The sequence below is a fragment of the Castor canadensis genome, chromosome 3 (assembly GCF_047511655.1).
Source record: "Castor canadensis chromosome 3, mCasCan1.hap1v2, whole genome shotgun sequence".
NCBI classification, from domain to species: Eukaryota; Metazoa; Chordata; class Mammalia; order Rodentia; family Castoridae; genus Castor; species Castor canadensis.
This window is the reverse complement of record NC_133388.1, coordinates 45,431,678-45,449,774: the sequence shown is the minus strand read 5'-3', so window position 1 is coordinate 45,449,774 and position 18,097 is coordinate 45,431,678. Positions and strand designations below refer to the sequence as shown.

General features: G+C 33.4%; 1 protein-coding gene across 7 annotated transcripts in view; it reads left to right on the top strand.

Annotated features, from left to right (window-relative positions):
* Positions 1-18,097, top strand: part of Lrrc9 (leucine rich repeat containing 9) — a 90,136-nt gene that overhangs the window by 47,124 nt on the left and 24,915 nt on the right. For 2 of the 7 annotated variants that reach the window (XM_020178940.2, XM_074067861.1), the window contains exons 17-23: positions 445-564; positions 2,232-2,423; positions 3,606-3,731; positions 5,926-6,060; positions 7,525-7,702; positions 9,316-9,536; positions 12,492-12,614. In XM_020178940.2, the coding sequence (XP_020034529.2) occupies positions 445-564; positions 2,232-2,423; positions 3,606-3,731; positions 5,926-6,060; positions 7,525-7,702; positions 9,316-9,536; positions 12,492-12,614 (1,095 nt within the window). Of the gene's footprint in view, positions 1-444; positions 565-2,231; positions 2,424-3,605; positions 3,732-5,925; positions 6,061-7,524; positions 7,703-9,315; positions 9,537-12,491; positions 12,615-18,097 lie in introns of those variants that run through there. The other 5 variants (XM_074067862.1, XR_012446146.1, XM_074067863.1 and 2 more) reach the window with 5 other exon arrangements.

The following is an 18,097-nucleotide window of genomic DNA, read 5'->3' as shown; positions in this document are numbered from 1 at the left end:
TTCAAACACCCTTTTTTCCTTGGTCCAGAGCCCTCATACAGTTTCCTGAATCAAGTTGCATCCTTGCCACCTGTTTTCTGTAAAGTTTCTTGTTTGATACTTGAAAGCCTCCATTATTCACTGGTTGACCTGAGAAATGTCTCTGCCCTAATAAATATCTTAATCTATATATTTAGTTCCTAAAACATTTCATGCCAATTACTGACGAACTTAGACCAAGTGGGAAATCATATCAATTGAGAACCAAGTCTAGTTATGCTATTATAAACGATTTTTTTCTTTTTAACATCATACACTTTATCTTATTGACATTGTCTTAATGTTATTTAAAATAACTGCCTTCTTATTTTGTATAAACTCACATAGTTATTCTAAACATTTTGGATATCCACACTTCAGTAGAACATAATCTCTTTAATTTTTTAATTTATATTTTATATTCAGAATCTAAATCTACATGGAAACAGCTTGAGTAAATTGAGAGATCTTTCCAAGTTAACTGGACTTCGACGACTGAACATTAGCTTTAATGAATTTACTTGTTTAGATGATGTGTACCACTTGGTAAGAGCTTTCCTTTTAAAATATAAAAAAAAGTTGTACTCAGAAGTAAATAGAAATGGGTCATCAGAGCCTAAGAAGGAGGGTGGGAATAGGAGATACTGGTCAAAGGTGACAAGCTTTCAATTATAGAATGAACAGGTTCTGGGCGTCTAATGTGCCGCATGCGATCGTGTTCACTAATTTGATTGTGGCAATCATTACCCACTGGCCAATGATACATATATATATATCATATTGCACACCTGGAATGTATTCAAACAATCTGTCAATTTAATATAAAAAAGACTTTGGTACAGCAAAATGAAAATCATAAAATCAAAAGGCAAATGATAAATTGGAATAAATATTTTTTAAAAGAACTATTCTTTTGAAGGGATAGTTTTTATCTTGTTAAAAATACTTACGTTAAATGAAACAATTACTGGATGAATTATTCTTGTAATTATGACTTTATATATCTCATATATGTGTGTATATCACATACGTAATTATGACTTCATGTATACCAAGATAATTCAATCAAAATATGGAATAAAGCACACATATACTATACTATGCTGCTTTTTCTAAAACAAATCCTAGATTGAGATTTCATTTGCAGATCAAAAATACACCTGCTTTCAAATCTGATATCTGGCTACTCTAAATTAAATATTATAAAATTTCTCAGACTTGTTTTTAAGTTGCTCATTAGTATGTGTCATTTCCATTTCCTTCTCCTCCTGTTTTCCTGTACTTCCTTTTCTTCTCCTTGTGAGTCCCTGTTTCTTCTTCATTGTGTGATTTCCCACTTCACATCTAATGTTAGTTAATGAGCAGGTTCCCACCTGCTCATTATCCAGATTGCTATTTCTCGTACTGTCTTGTGCTTTCTGCCTGAATATGAAATTCATAGCTGTTGTTTGGCAGCACATATGTATCTTGTCTGACTTTTGTTTCTCTTGTTATATACAATGTAATAAAAATAATTACATATGTGGTTCCAGAACTTCAGTACAGCACCCTGGGTTTACATGGATCCCACCACATCAGTCACATGCCTTTTGTTGGCCTAACTCTTCTCACTCTCAGAATTGTATGGAGAAAATTTCTAGCCCACCATCTTATCCCCGAAGTTCCTCAGTTGCATACCTTTCCAGAATGTATTACTCTAAGCTCTTGTTCTGCTGCACTTCCTTGTGGTGAGAGCTGTTAAAGAACATGTTACTTTTATTATCCTGAAAATTATTATTAAAAACTGTGTTTTTTAAAAAGAAACTTACATTTAAAAAGGAAAATTACAGAATAAAATTAATAAGTTTAATTTGTACCTCTGAATATGAACTTTTTAAACCAAGTTATGGGTTTAATGGTATAAACCAGAAACCTAGATATAATGAAATGTATTTTGTTTGTTGGGGACAAGTTATCTTGCCAGGTTCTTTTTGCCTTGTCTCTTAGGAAGGTACTTTATGTTACAAGAGTGAAGTGTGAATTAAGAGAGAAATACTAAAATTAAATACCTGTAACTCCTTAGGAGACTGTGTTTGTTCCTATTATTTTGGTATAACTATTGTGTAGGTTTTCTGTGAGCATTATAAGAAAAAAATATTTAAAGAACCAGAGAAAAGATCTGTGTAAATATAAGCCATGATTCTCAGCATTGCTTCTATTTGTATGTGTTGTAGTATAACCTTGAATATTTGGATGCAAGCCATAACCATGTGATAACCCTTGAGGGATTTAGAGGTCTGATGAAATTGAAGCACTTAGACCTGAGCTGGAATCAACTGAAAAAATCTGGTGATGAAATAAATGTGTTATGCAAACACACCACAAGCCTTCTCACTCTTAATATTCAACATAATCCCTGGCAAAAGGTATGTAACAGATATGTTTGTGAGAAAGCAAACACTGTTATATCAAAGCTGTTTTCTCACTACTTTGCTATTCAGTAATACCCAGAATTAGGCAAACTATCTTTGTTTTTGTAGACTTTAGTTAAGTCTTTCTTAAGTTGATGTAGCAACCAAATTTTACTAGAAGAAAAGGTTATAATTTCATGTCAGATGTTTTTGTGACCTCTGATAGTTTTGAAAGTATTATTACTTTAAGAGTGATTGATGTCATTGCTATTTTCATATCTCCAGAGAGCTTATATGTCTGTGTGCCAGCACTTCACTGTAATGACACAAAAACTAAGAATAGTATAAACACAGTGAGAAACATACAATTAAGGAGGAATCATAATTTGATTTATAATATTCCCTAATCTCTGGTTGAGCTACACATTTTATAATACTTTGCATTTTCATTATTTGTTCTCTATTTTTAAAGTACAGAAATCACCTCCTCTTATAAACCTGCATTATAAAGTTTTATGTTTTGTTATAAAGGGAAATTTGATTGAACATTGTTTAAAATATGTAACTTCAGTATTGAATGATTTTGTTTAAGGATATCACCAATTATTTTTAAGTAAGACCCAAATTTATAATTTCAAGAATCTTCTCTGCTTCTAAAAGGTATCTATATGACTATGATTGTGGTCAATAATTTTAAAGGGATTAAAGAATGATTGGTTATATTCAATTGGCCATGTTGCTAAATTTATATTATAGTTCTTCTTTTAAGCTCAGTAAAATTGAATAATATTTCTCTTTTGCCAAAGCAGACATCCTGAGTGATCACAGAACAACTCTTTCCCTCTGCCAAATTGGATGTCAAGGGCTCAAGATCCATATTGAGCGACACAGGAAGCTTACTAGCTTACCACTATCTAGATAAATAGGTGTCCCTATAGTTGTTCTTTTAACCCTTTTTACCATAGTCACTTTTTAACAGCTCATGGGATCACCCTCCCTCCTAAAGTAGAATCATTCCTTACAAACAAAACAGATTAATTCTTTTATAGTTTAATTTCTACTGTTATCAAAAATTAAACCAAACCTTTCTTTTTAGACATATGTAATAAACAAGGAGAAGCATAATTTTGAATTGTATGGAAAGGAATGCCATGATAGATTTAATATTTTGTGAAACTTTTTGTCATTTATCCCAAGCCAGCCACATTGAGGCTGAGTGTCATTGGCAGACTAAAGACTCTTACACATTTAGATGGACTCCTCATTTCTGAAGAAGAAACAACAGCAGCTATGAAATTTATTACTGGAGCAAAGATTACTCAGGTTGGATTTTACTCTTTAATATTTCTTCTGCTATTTGGAACATAAATATATTTCCCATACTAACTTTCTGTCATTGAAATGTCACATTCCCTCCTAGCATGCTAATAAAAATTATAGTGATCATACATACTACTTGATTGTTTTTCTGTTTAAACACACCCCTGTTTAAATCCCAATGGTTATATGAATTCTCTTACTTTAGCCCTGAACACTACCCCAAAAATACCTCTAGGGTAACTGTTTTTTTCCTAGTCACCTGAACTCACCAGAGTCCTTTCTAGTGACTACGTGAAAATCAGCAACTTTCTGAGGATGAGGTAAGCTTAGAGGCTTTGAGAAGGAATTTACTAAGTTATTTACTTAGTATTGACATTAAATGTGTCTGACTGGAAAGGACAAAACCTGTTAGCCTGTGGGGAGGGGAAATGCCTGTATTATCCAGATTAAGAATGCTATACTTCAGGGGTTGGGGATGTAGTTCAGTGGGCACATGCTTGCCCAGCATGCTTGAGGCTCTGAGTTTGATCCCCAACAGTGAAATAAAAAGCTATAATGTAGCAAAAATAGCTTCAACATCTAAAATATCCCCACCCTAGTTATCTAGTTATTTACTTTTTGTGGGGTACTTGAATATTAATTCCTTAAACAATGTAATGTTTAATTTTGAATCTAACTAAAATTAAGGAAAGAAATTTTGTATATAAAAATATAATTAATTCACCTGAAGAAGACTTGAGAATTTACCCTACCAGAAAACAAAGCCTACTAAGAAATTTTAAGACAGAGTGATATTGGCACAAGTTCAAAAACTGACCAACAGAACAGAATAAACACAGAGACCAAATGTGTGGAAAACTGATAAATCATGAAGTGCCTTTGCAGGTCAGAGGCCATCCAATAAAAGGCACTGGGACTTCATTAAGGACTTCACTGCAAAAGGCAAAACAAAAAATGCTTCAGAATAAAATACCAGAAATTATTATGACCATGAATTGAGTAAGAAATTATTAGGCAGGAAACAAAGACCAAAATTATAAAAGACTGGTTTTGTTTACATCAAAGCTAACAAATCTTTTCCTGAAAGGGCACCATAAATAAACTTTTTTTAAAAAGCAACATACTGGAGGAAGAAATTTGCAACACAAGTATCAAAAGATAGTCTATCTATCTTTGAATAGACAATTCATCAAAGGAGGAAAACAGAACAGCCAGTTAGCCTAGGAAAAGTTGTTTTACCACATTGTCAAGAAAGTGAATGTTAAAATTGCCTACCAATTATTGTCAATTTTACAAGAAAATTGGGGAAAAAATTTAAATCCTGATATTGAAGCAATTTCACATTTTAACAAAAGCATGAAGCAACAGTTAATTGTTGCAATCACTTTGGAGAAACAAGGCATTATTATATACATACACATACACACACACTCCTCTGTAACACAGCAATTTTATTTTGGGGCATATACTCAAAAAATTCTTGCATGTATGTGTGTACTCAGAGATAGGCCCAAGAATATTCATGATGGCAGTGTTCATAATGACAAAAAAAAAAAAAAAAAAAAACAACCACAATGTTCATTGTCAGGAGGGTCATGGAAGAAATACTACACAGTAGTGACAGAAGAATGAACAATAGCTACATAGAGAAACATAGGTAAATCTTACTGATATGATATTGAGCAAAAAAAGCACGTCATAGAAAAATACATACTATTTGGCTTACACAAAGTTCAAATATGAAAGGCTGAATGATGCATTGTTTGTACACACAAATACCACAAACCTAGGACTACACAGAAAGCAAGTGAATGGTAGACAAAAATATTCAGGTAAGGATCACATCTCAGGGGAAAGATAGGAAAAAGCTTAAGGATAAGACCCCATAGGAAGTTTGTAGAATTTTAGGTTATAAACTGGTTTCACAAGTGGATTACAGGAGAGTTTGTAATTATAGACTTTCTTTTGAAGTTATATAAATGTTAACTTGTAGTGGTTCAATATTTGCATAACAATAAAAATAGTGAATAATTAAAGTATATCTGAATACTGAAAATTTTTAAGCAAAGGAAATATCCTATTTTTAAAAATTATTTATTGAGCTATTTATCTTCCCTAGGAAACAATATTTTTACTGTATACAGTGAACAACTATATGCTATTTCTTTTATTCATCATGTACTTTTTATTTTAATAGTTATCTCTCATACAGCATTCTAGTTGTAAAGAAGAGAGACCACGGATGCTTAGTGTATGGCCTTCTGCCAAAATTCTGACACAGAATTCAAAGTTAGGACCACATTCGCATTTGAATGGAAACTGGTACTTGAAGGTAAAGGCTAATTCTCTTAAAAATAATATAAAAGCTTAATTTAAATTGATTGTTTTAATTCAGCTTTTGGTCTATATATCATAAAGAGAATGCAGAGAGGTAAGTAAGGGGCAAAAAATTAAAATAAAATAAGAAAGAAACATTTAAGATCTATCCTCTTTGCAAATTTCAAGTATACAATACAGTATTTTTAACTTTAGTCATAGTATTACATCTTAGATGTCCAGAACTCATTTATCATGTGTACCTGAAACTTTGTACCCCTTGCTCCTTGCCCCCACCTCTGGCAACTACCATTATACTCTCTCCTTCCATGAGTCCAACTGCGTTAGCGTGTGCACAATTGAGATCATGTAGTGTTTAATTCACAATGTATACATATCAAGTCAAGTTGTATACCTTAAATATATCCAATTTTAAATTGTCAGTTATGCCTCAATAGTATTGGAAATCTTTGAAAAGAATTCATTATTAGAAAAAAAGCAATAAATGTGCCACATTTCAAAAAACTAAAATAGGAAGGTTAAGTTATACATAGATATCCCAGGGGCTACTCGTCAACTGTGGTTACCATACCATGGAGATTTATGATAAAGGTACACTGCGAACTGAAGAGTAGATTCTGAAAATATGTTACAATAAGCCAGCCAACTTTAAAGGCTCAGAGCCAGAGATAAAGCCAAAATTCAGTTGGCAAGGAATCCGGCATCTTGGCAAGGGAATAGGGGAATGGGTCATAATTAAGCTAAGGATGGGGAACAGTCATAGAGTGCCAAAAATTGCTTGCTGCTTAGGCTACCTGAACATGCCAGAGTCCTTAGTAGAGCCAACATGAAAGATAGAACCTGGGCTAAGAGAAGACAGAGATTTGCCAAAGATAGAAACTAAACTAAGAGAAACCCTTGAAAAGGAAAATAGTAGTGGCATTATTTTTATTATGGGATTCATATTGACATTAAGATGTAACGCAGACCCAATTACAGCTTTGGCTGACCACGTGGAGAGTTATGGGTTTAGACCACCCCTTTAAATTTTCCTTAAGTTGGTCTGAGGTGATCAGGCCTTTATTTTTCTCCGCATTGACTATGGGCCAACTTGGGAAAGAGTGTGACTTTGGGCAAGGTGGCTCTCTGAAGCTGAGGCTGTCCCTGAAAGAGCTGACAGCAGAAAGTTCCCTGCCAACACCACTCCCAGCAGCTGGGACAAGCTCTTCAGTGTGGTAGGAATCCGAATGGCACATCACAGTGTCTCTAATACCTTAAAAGTCCCCATTGGAGTTAGAGTAATATCAAAATTTTACTCTTTTGTAAACCAAAAGCTTCACAATATCTTTCATTCTTGAAGGAATTATTTTAACATTTATTTATCGTAGTTGAATTATTTTGTTAGCTTTTAAATCTAGTAACAGTAATTGAATTTATTTATAAGATTCAAAAGTAACCTATAATGTGAATTATTGTATAGATAACTGCCTTAAATTTAGATGGACAACATCTCTTTGAAATCACAAATTTAGAGAAATTGGCAAATTTGAAATGGGCATCATTTAGCAATAACAGCCTCACTAAAATGGAAGGCTTGGAATCCTGTACTAACTTGGAAGAGCTCACATTAGATGGAAACTGCATCTCAAAGATAGAAGGTAAGATGCTTGAGAACTTTGACTTCTCAAAATACAAAAACAACAAGTTAATAACACCGAGGACAGGTTTCTGAAGGGGAAGATCTTTGCAGAAGTTCCAAGGAGGTTTGCAGCAGAGCATTCTAAATACCTAGTAGTGAGATTCATGATGAACTGCCAAATATAACAAGCCCTGCAAGCTTTCACCTCTTCTGCCTCTCTCTCCTCTCCTCTGTACCAGCACTCACCATGTATTACCAAACCTAGCATGAGCAAACTGGGGAGACGTTAATATCTGTAGAGTTGAATAAATATATGAGTGAATTATGTTTTGAAAAAGATCAAATAGCCCAGTTCATTTTGCAAAATATGGGGATAAAGTATATTTGGAAGTTTTAAGACTAACAAAAATGAAAATCATATTACTGAAAATTTAAAGTCAAAATACTATATTCAACTTTTTATACAGAGCCACATACAAATATCATTTAGCAGCTTGAATAATGTCTCAATAAGAAGCCAATATATTTCACTTTACTACTTAAAGTTCAATATTAAAACCTATCTTTTTGAGCTAGAATGTATAAAGGAGACTTTTCATTCCTTCCCCCAACCAAGATTCTTCACTTAATTTTGCTTTGTGCTTATCTGAAGCTAAAAATCTGGCATTTGGAGGGAATGTTCTGGAATATACTAAATTAATTATTTTCTGGCACCTCTCATCTTTTATTCTTACCCTTGTTTAATGCTTTGAATCTGGAAAGAAGTTGAATAAAACCATCTATGACTTGCTAACAACTTCCTCTTATTCTTCTTTTCCAAAATCATTCCATTTAAGTCCATAACCCTGTATGGGTATATTTCAGCATGTCCCTATTATGTATGAAGAAATTATATAATTTATCTGTGGTCCCAAACCTAGTAGTGATACATTTGAAACCAACCGTGACTTTCAAGTTCTTTCATCAAGATAGGTGGTGCTTGCCTGTGGTCCCATCACTTGGGAGGCTGAGGCAAGAGGATCATAAGTTCAAGGACAGGTTGGGCCGAAATTTAAAAAACTCTGTATTATCTGCCTACCTACACAATTGCAAAGAGTCTATAGTACATAATAGACATAGGAGTTAGTGCTGGTGAGACATACCATTTTCTAAACTTCTATTTTAAAAGTACTGCTAAGCATACAGTAGGAGAATTAGGCTGAATGGTTCTCTTTAATACAGGTGATTCCCTTATGAGTAATACTTTGCAGAGTGTTATACTTTAGTTTCTTACTCTTGATGTTTTAAAATGAGGGCTGGTGATTATTTTGAACTTTATAGAGCTTAGTGTTGTTCTGATGGTGAAAATCTTAATTACATCATTTTAAGGTTATTTTAAAAAGAAATTAAGTATTTCCTACTTTTCTTTAACACTTAATGGCTTTTCCTTAACACCTAAGAAGTATAAATCTACTTTGAAATCCAAAATTAGAATTTGATGTATGAGGTGGGACATTATACAGAAGATTACATCCTTCTGAAACAAAAGGAAAAGCAATGATGGTTGTTATTACAGAATCCTTAAAGTCATTTGAACTTTTAAAATTAACCTTTCAGTGCTGAATCTTTTCTTGAATTTGCTTATTTTTCTAGGCATTTCCAAGCTGACTAAATTAACCCGTCTCAGCATAAATAATAATCTTCTTACTGGTTTGGAAAGGCATACTTTTGATAACATGCTTCATCTTCACTCCCTTTCTCTTGAGAACAACAAAATCACTTCATTGAGTGGTTTACAAAAATCTTTTACTCTAATTGAATTGTACATAAGCAATAACTATATTGCTCTCAATCAAGAGATCTACAATTTAAAGGTGACCATCTGGGGTAGTAATTTTTGCTTTTTAAAAACATTTATTGTTTATTTATATTATGAAAGTAATGTATGTTTACCATACAGAATTTGGAAAATGTAGAAAATATAAAGAAATTTTATTTACTTATTTTAATTTTTAAAATGAGAATGGCAAGGTTTATTAAAATATATTTGCATTTGGTTTCTGTGTATATACAAACATATGTATGTGTAATCATAATGATTCCAATCTGATAACTTTCTGGGTTAATTTTATTAACATACGTTGATTGTACAAAGTAATGGGTTTCACTATGGCATTTCCATACATGCATATAATACATTTTGATCATATTTACCCATTATGCTCTTTTATCCACTCAATGCACTCCCCCTTTCCCCCTTCCACATACCTGAAAGACTTCTTTACTTTCATGTTCTTTTTTCTCCCCTAAATTCCATATGAGAAAAAAATCACATGCTACTTGTCTATGAAACTGGCTTATTTCACTTAACATGATGTTCTCCAGTCCCATCCATTTTCCTGAAAACAACATAATTTTGTTCTCCTTTATGGCTACATAATAATCCATTGTGTATATGGACATTTTCTTTTTTAATTTTCTTTATTTATTCATTTATGGGCCCCTAGGCTGATCTCATAACTTGCCTATTGCTACAATAAACACGAGTATGTAGGTATCTCTATAATAAGCTGATTTTGATTCTTTTGGGTTTATACCCAGAAGTAGTGTAGCTGCATGTGTGGTACAGTAGATCCATGTTACTCATGCATTTCTTACATCAATTTTTGACCAAGCACAGTTAAAAACAATTCCCGTGCCCGTATTACACAGATCAGTTGATACAGAGATTTCAGTCAATCCCATGTTATTGTCAGCTCTGTTCAATCTCTATGTGTCCTGGCATTTGCAGTTTTTTTCCTCACTGGTCATCTTCTTGGACTCATATACCCACAGATGCCAAGGGTCTGCCCTAGTTTTATTTTTATTTCTTTGAGGAATCTCCACACTGATTTCCATAGTAGATAGATTAATTTACATTCTCACTCATCAACAGTATATAAGGGTTCCTATTCCCTGAAACCTTGCCAACATTTATTGTTTGTTGTCTTCATGATTGCCATTCTGACTGGGGTGAGATGGAATATCAGTGTAGTTTGGATTTGCATTTCCCTGATGGCTAAAGATGTTGAGTATTCATTCATTCATGTAGTAATTGTTCATTTCTACCTCTTTGCTTGAAAATTGTCCATTTACTGTTTGGATTATTTGTTCTTTGGGTGTTTAGTTTTTTAATTCTTCATATATTCTGGATATTAATCACTTTGCAGATGAATAGGTAGCAAAGATTTTCTCCCATCCTATAGGCTGTCTCTTCACTCCGATGTTTCTTTTGCTGTGCTTTTTAATTTGATAAAATCCCATTTGTCAATTCTTACTATTATTTCCTGAGTTATTGGAGTCCTATTTAGAAAGTCAGTGCCTATGCCTATGTCTTGAAATGTTTCCCCTATGTTTTCCTATAGTAATTTCAAATTTTCAGGTCTTACATTAAGGTCTTTGATACATTTCAAGTTGATTTTTGTGTAGAACAAGAGATAGGAATCTTGCTTCAGTCTTTTATTTATAGATATCCAGTTTTCCTAGCACCATTTATTGAAGAGGCTGTCTTTTCTCCAACATATGTTTTGGACTCTCTTGTCAAAAATCAGATAGCTGTTGCTGTGTGGTTTATTTCTGGGTGTTTTATTCTACCTCATTGACTACATGTCTGAGTTTGTGCCAGTACTATGCTATTTTTATTCCTGTGACTGTAGTATAGTTTGAAGTCAAGTGAGTAACTTGTTTCAATGCTCAAATAAAATACTTCAAACCCATTATTTCTGACAAGTAAAGTGGCATCTTCAATATTTCTAAGAATTCACCAACCTGGTAGGGGAGTAGGATTCTTTAACATTCTCTTGTTCTCAATGCTTTTCTTGGTTATGTGGTTCCAACTCTTTCTGGTCACTTTTACTCCATTTTACTCTTTCATTCCCCTAAAGGCTACCATATAAGACTTTACAAAATGTTTGAACAAAACGGAGGTTTCCTATAGCATATAATAGGAATTCATTTCAAATGCAACATGTGACTTCATTGTTTCTTAAGTTCAATGGCCATTCCCAGCACTGTGAGTCTTCACTGACCTCTGCTTTTACTAGGATTTTATATCCTACCAAAAACTGTGTCCATTTCCTGTCTTTCCCTAACATTCAGCCTTTTCCCCATCTTGTTCCTCAATGTAACTTTTAAGCTACAGATACAACCCAATCATCAACATCAGCAACAAAATAAGCCATTTTACATTATGATGAAGAAAAATTTTACCCCTTCTTGTCTTAACCCTTCTGATCCACACCTCCTCAGGGCCCTTCTTTCACAGCAAAGATACTTCAAAGTGTCTGGCCTAATGAGAAAACACATTTCCCCTTAAGGTTAATTCTGCTACTCTCCAAAAGGCAAAAGCACTTCAGGTAGTATCTCTTTTCAAATGGTAGTGGCTCTCATTCTGGTTATATCTGTATTCACAAAAACATGCCATTTAATAGATTATTATTTCATAAACAAAACATTGTCTTAAACATATCAAGATTCCCTACTAGCTTTTACCAATGATAGATAATACATTTAGCACCAGTATCCTAAAAGGAATTCTGATCATATTACATAGACCACAGAAATATTGTACAAAGTTACATTAATGGTCTGAAAGGGTAACCCCTGAGCCTAAATATACACTTCAAAACACTCAAATCCTATGAAAGCATAGATAATTCAAATATTAAAATTCAAGGATGGCTAACCTCTTAAATGAAAAAACACTTGCCAGAGTGTCATATATATATGCATATATATGTATATATGCACATATATGATATATATTAAAATGTGTGTATTTCATTACCTAGGGTTTATGTAACTTGGTCATTCTAGACATGTATGGAAACATTGTTATGTGGAATCAAGAAAACTACCGGTTGTTTGTAATATTTCATCTTCCAGAACTGAAAGCTTTGGATGGAATCTCAATTGTAAGTTGATACATACATTTTGGTACAAGCTGCATATTTCCATACTTGTAAGTCATAATCATTTTGAACATTGCTTTATCAATAGCATTATGCTGACACTATACTTATTAAAATCTCAGTCTCCAAAGCTCAGCTTGGATCTGGATTTTAACACTTTTCTCACTTGGACAATTCTTAACAGTCTAAATTGAAATAAAAAAGGAGGGAAGATAATGCTTACACTTGTACCCACTCCATTTAATGCCTCATAAATAAAGAGCAAAGGCTAGGGACATAGAGTTCTTGCCCAACATATGTGAGGCCCTGAATTTGATCCCCAGCACTGTAAAACAAACAAATAAAAAAGTAAATAGCCTAATTTTATGGGATAGAATAGAAAAACTGGGCTCTGGAGCGCCACCATTCTCTTGGTCCTAAAAACAGTCTCCTATTTCCTAGAAAGGATAATTGTTAATAATTAAAATGAGAATATAACTGAACCAACAAATGGAAAACACAGAACTTAGGACTGAATACAAAAGCAATATTTGGAGACTTGGGTTCTATAACAAGCAAATTCGTACAGGGATCCTGATTTCCATGTAACAGGGTAAGTAAGTACATGACAAACATGTGAAGAAGAAAAGGTTTTCCTGTGTAACGTGCCCTACATCCCATCAGAAAATAAAACTCATCAAACTTTATACAAAACTGAGAGATGCTTCTTCATTATTTGGTACTCTGAGGTGCTCCAAAACGATTACTAATCTTGTACCACTTTTATCAGGGCCCTCCTCAGAATAGAGAATCTAAAACATTCTCCAATAAATACAAATTCCCTGGAATCTTGTATAGTGGGTTTTAGTTAACTTTCACTGAGAGATGCTTTTATAAAATAGTCTCATGAAACTTGTACTGTATTTGCTATAAAGATGTTAGAGATTTTATTCTTCCTATCTCTCTCTGCCCTCATTTGAAAGCCTCATGAGAAAGGATTTTAGAGATAAGTATAGGAAAAAAAATTTTCCCCTATGGAAAATTTTTGTTCTACTTACTGACAATGAATATTATTTAACTATCTTCCTTTTCATTTTGACACATAAAGGCTCAGGAGCAAATTTATAATTCAATAATAGAAACCCTATAAGATCTTAGTCTCTCTAATCCTAACCCTAATTTTTATTTATTCTAACTTATTAAGATCTTCATTATTTGATTAATACTTACATTATTTGGTTATATGTATTTCCTGTACACTGCCACAAGTTCTTTGTGGAATGAGATATAATATAAATATATGAATTAATAATGAGACATAAAGACTAGACTGAAGAATTTAAACTGTTAGTGAAAAGTAATGGGAATGCATTGAAGATTTTTAAGTAGGGTAATGACATAGTCAAAATTATATATTAAGAAATTTCAACTAACAGCAGAAGTTACAGTGGCAGAGGGAAGAGCAGTAAAGGGCTATTAGAATAGTCTACGAGTGAAGTATTGAGAGCCTGAACCAGGAGGAGGTGACTAAAAATAGAGAGCTGAAAGATATAAGAAATATTGGGGAAATTGACAGGAAAGGGAAAAGTAAAGACAGCTACAAGACTTGAATCTGTACTGATAAAAGATACCATAACAGAATATGAGAGGAAAAGAAAAGCAGTTTTCAGTAATAAAATGAGTAGTATTGGGCACACTAGTTTTATAATTTATTTATTCATATGTGCATACATTGTTGGGGCCATTTCTCCCCACCCCCACCCCCCACCTCCTCTCTCTCCTCCCCAACCCCCTCGCTTCCAGGCAGAACCTGTTCTGCCCTTTTCTCCAATTTTGTTGAAGTGAAGACATAAGCAATAATAAGAAAGACATAGCGATTTTGCTAGTGTGAAATAAGGATAGCTATACAGAGAGACTCCTAGCATTGCTTCCATGCACAAATGTATTACAACCTGAATTGATTCATCTCTACCAGACCTCTTCACTACTTCCTGGTCACCTTCCCATATTGACCTCTGTCATTTTAAGATTATTGTATTAGCTTCTCTGCAATGAGCACATCAAACACTTTCTCAAGTTTTGGGTTCCCTACCTTTCCCTATTCGTCCTGTATGTGTCCTTCCCTTAGCATGTAACCCATACAATAGTAAATTATCTGACTGGAGATGTCAGGCAGACAGTTGAAATCACAGGACTTAAATGTGGATATGGAAATTTACATTTTTTTTAGACTTAGAAGTAATTTGAAGAAAATTAAAACCAAAAGTATATATAAGACTATAAAGGGAAAAAGAGTAGAGAAAGCAAGAAAATCTAAGTACATTTCAATACTTTAACTTAGGAAACAGAAAAAGGAAAAGAAGCCATGAATGTGGGTGCAGAGTGAGGTAAAGGAGCAATATAATCCCATAATTTTTGAGATGAAGATGAACTTTAGAAATGACAAATTAAATCATTTATTTTATGGATGAGCACAAGAAATGAGAAAATTTACATGTTTGTTCCAAGTTACATGACTCCTCAGTAGTAAATCATGGACAGCTGAGCCTCATTCTCATTCCCTATCCAAAACTCTCTAAAAATGTAATGATACTCCTTTCTTTAGAGCAGTGCTGCAAACCAAGGGAAAACCTAGACTGTGAACTAAAGAGCAGTCAGGGTAGTTTGGTTTTATTTTATACCTTCTTCTTACAAACTTCTGTTTTAAAGGGATTATTTTTTGCTTTAGTAAAATTCTAATTTAAATATGAATAGGTAATAATTTAAATTTCTAAGTTCAAATATGAAGTTTTAGTGGGGTAAATGTAAGCTAAATAAAAGTTTTATGTAGGTCAAGTTCAAACCATTTGTGTAAAATAGGTTGGCAAACTATGATCCTTGGGCCAAATGTGAGCTGCCACCTGTTTTTGTAATAAAATGTTTTTGGAACACAGTTCCACTTGTATGTATATAGCCTATGACTGCTTTTATATTACAAGGGCAAATTAAATAGGTATAACACAGAGTGAACCTACTGCCCACCAATTCTACAATATTGATCGACTCTTTATAGGAAAAGTAAAGAAAAAGTTTGCCAACTCCTGATTTAAAAGGACATTACTCAAATATTATTAGTATAGTTATCAAAAGTGCAAAAACAATTGTATTTCAAAGGCTGAGTTGAGGTGTTCCTAAAACTTACTTTGAGATTGTATTATTCAGGATTCAACAAGAAAAGTAGAAGTAGTAAGTGTAAGGTACTGCCAAATAAAGACCACACCACATGTGGAAAGGAAAGATTTATTAGGAATCCAGACCGCAGGGCTGTCACTCTGGGGTTCAGAGTGAAGCGGCTTGGCTGAATTGAGTAGTGGGCTTTATAGGAGGGGCCAAGCCATGGGGGAGGGAGAGAGAGTCTGGTCTCTGATTATCTGTGACCACCAGATGGAACAGGTCAACATGCCTGGCTAGTTGAGTCACTGGAAGTTCCTGAGTTGTTTTGCAAGCCAAGAAAATCAGGCAGGGACAAACAAGCAGTCATAAATCAGGGGGGTCTGGTTTCAGTGCTAGCCTCAGGACCTTCCACCTGCCCCAAGAATGCCAGGGACCTAGCAGTAAGATAGATAGATAGATAGATAGATAGATAGATAGATAGATAGATAGATAGATAGATAGAGATAATAGGTAGGTAGGTACTTAACAACTGTAGGGACTGCCTCAGCAAATCCAAAATCCATCAAGAAGGGAAGGTTGTAGGAAGGTTAAAACTCAGCCATGGACTGAGTTTCTCCTTCAAGAAGCCTCAGCTTTGCTTTTAAGGCCTTGGAAATTACTGAGTCAAACCCATCCAAATTGTCCACAAATGTATTACAACCTGAATTGATTCATCTCTACCAGACCTCTTCACTACTTCCTGGTCACCTTCCCATACTGACCTCTGTCATTTTAAGATTATTGTATTAGCTTCTCTGCAATGAGCACATCAAACACTTTCAAGTTTTGTGTTCCCTACCTTTCCCTATTCGTCCTGTATGTGTCCTTCTCTTAGCATGTAACCCATACAATAGTAAATTATCTGACTGGAGATGTCAGGCAGACAGTTGAAATCACAGGACTAAATGTGGATATGGAAATTTACATTTTTTTTAGACTTAGAAGTAATTTGAAGAAAGTTAAAACCAAAAGTATATATAAGACAATAAAGGGAAAAAGAGTAGAGAAAGCAAGAAAATCTAAGTACATTTCAATACTTTAACTTAGGAAACAGAAAGAGGAAAAGAAGCCCTTATTAAATGTGAACTGATTAGGAGCTTTAATTATATTTGCAAAGTACCTCCACAGAAAGACTTCAGTTAGTTTAGTTTGATAGAATAAATGGGGACTATAACTTTACGTATTTTGCAGCACCGTTGTTTGGTATGTGTGTGTGTGTGTGTGTGTGTGTGTGTGTGTGTATATATATATTTAAAATCATTATATAATTTATAATTTATAAATAATTTATTTATATATATATTTATATATATTATAATTAATATATATTATAATTTATATATATATATAAAATCATTATATAATTACATCTTGGTGTGTTGAGTCTTTGATCAGTAAATAATATTCTTCTCTCTCTATGGTAATTTTCTTTGCTTTCAAGTCTACTTTATTTGAGGCAGTCCTGCTTTCTTTTGATTAATGTTAGTATGTTTATCTCTTTTGATTAATGTTAGTGTGTTATATCTTGTGTCTTTTTTTACTTTTCATCTGCATATATCATTTCACATGAGTTTCTTGTTGGGAGCATATAGTTGAGTTATGTTTTCTTTTTAAAAGTATACTGCCAATTTCTATACTCAATTGGTAAATGAGAATCATTTAATGTAGTTAATTTAATATTAAGTCTTAAGTCTGCTGTTTTCTTTTGAATTTTCTATTTGTTTGTTCTGATTATCTTTTTCCTGTTTTCTTTTTTTCTTACTTTCCTATAAGCTTCTTGGACATTTTTAGCATTCTATTTTTATTGCCTTAAAGTGTTTTTTAGTGTATCTGCTCATAAAAATTTTTAGCAGTTTTACTAAGTTTTATGTTATGTATATATAACTTAGCATCGTCTATTGGTGTTGACATTTTTACCAGTTTGAGTGCAGAAATCTTACTTCCCTTTAAGACTCGTTCTCCTCCATTGGTAATAATTACCTAAAATATTTCTTCTATATACATTTGAGAACCACATAAGACAATATTATACATTTTACTTTAAACAAAGATGATCTAGAAAACTCAAGAGAAAGAAAGTCTGTTGTTACTAAGACTCTTTCTGCTATGCTTTCTTCTTTCTCAATATTCCAAAATTCCTTTCATTTGTTTCAAGAATTTTCTTTAGGCCGTACAGGCCTGTAATCCCAGAACCTGAAAGACTAAGGCAGGAGGATTTTGAGCCCAAGGGCAGCCTGGGCTACATAGTGAGTTCTACATCAACCCAGACTGTATTCAAGATCCTGCCTCAAAATTTTTTTTTTAATTTTTTTCTT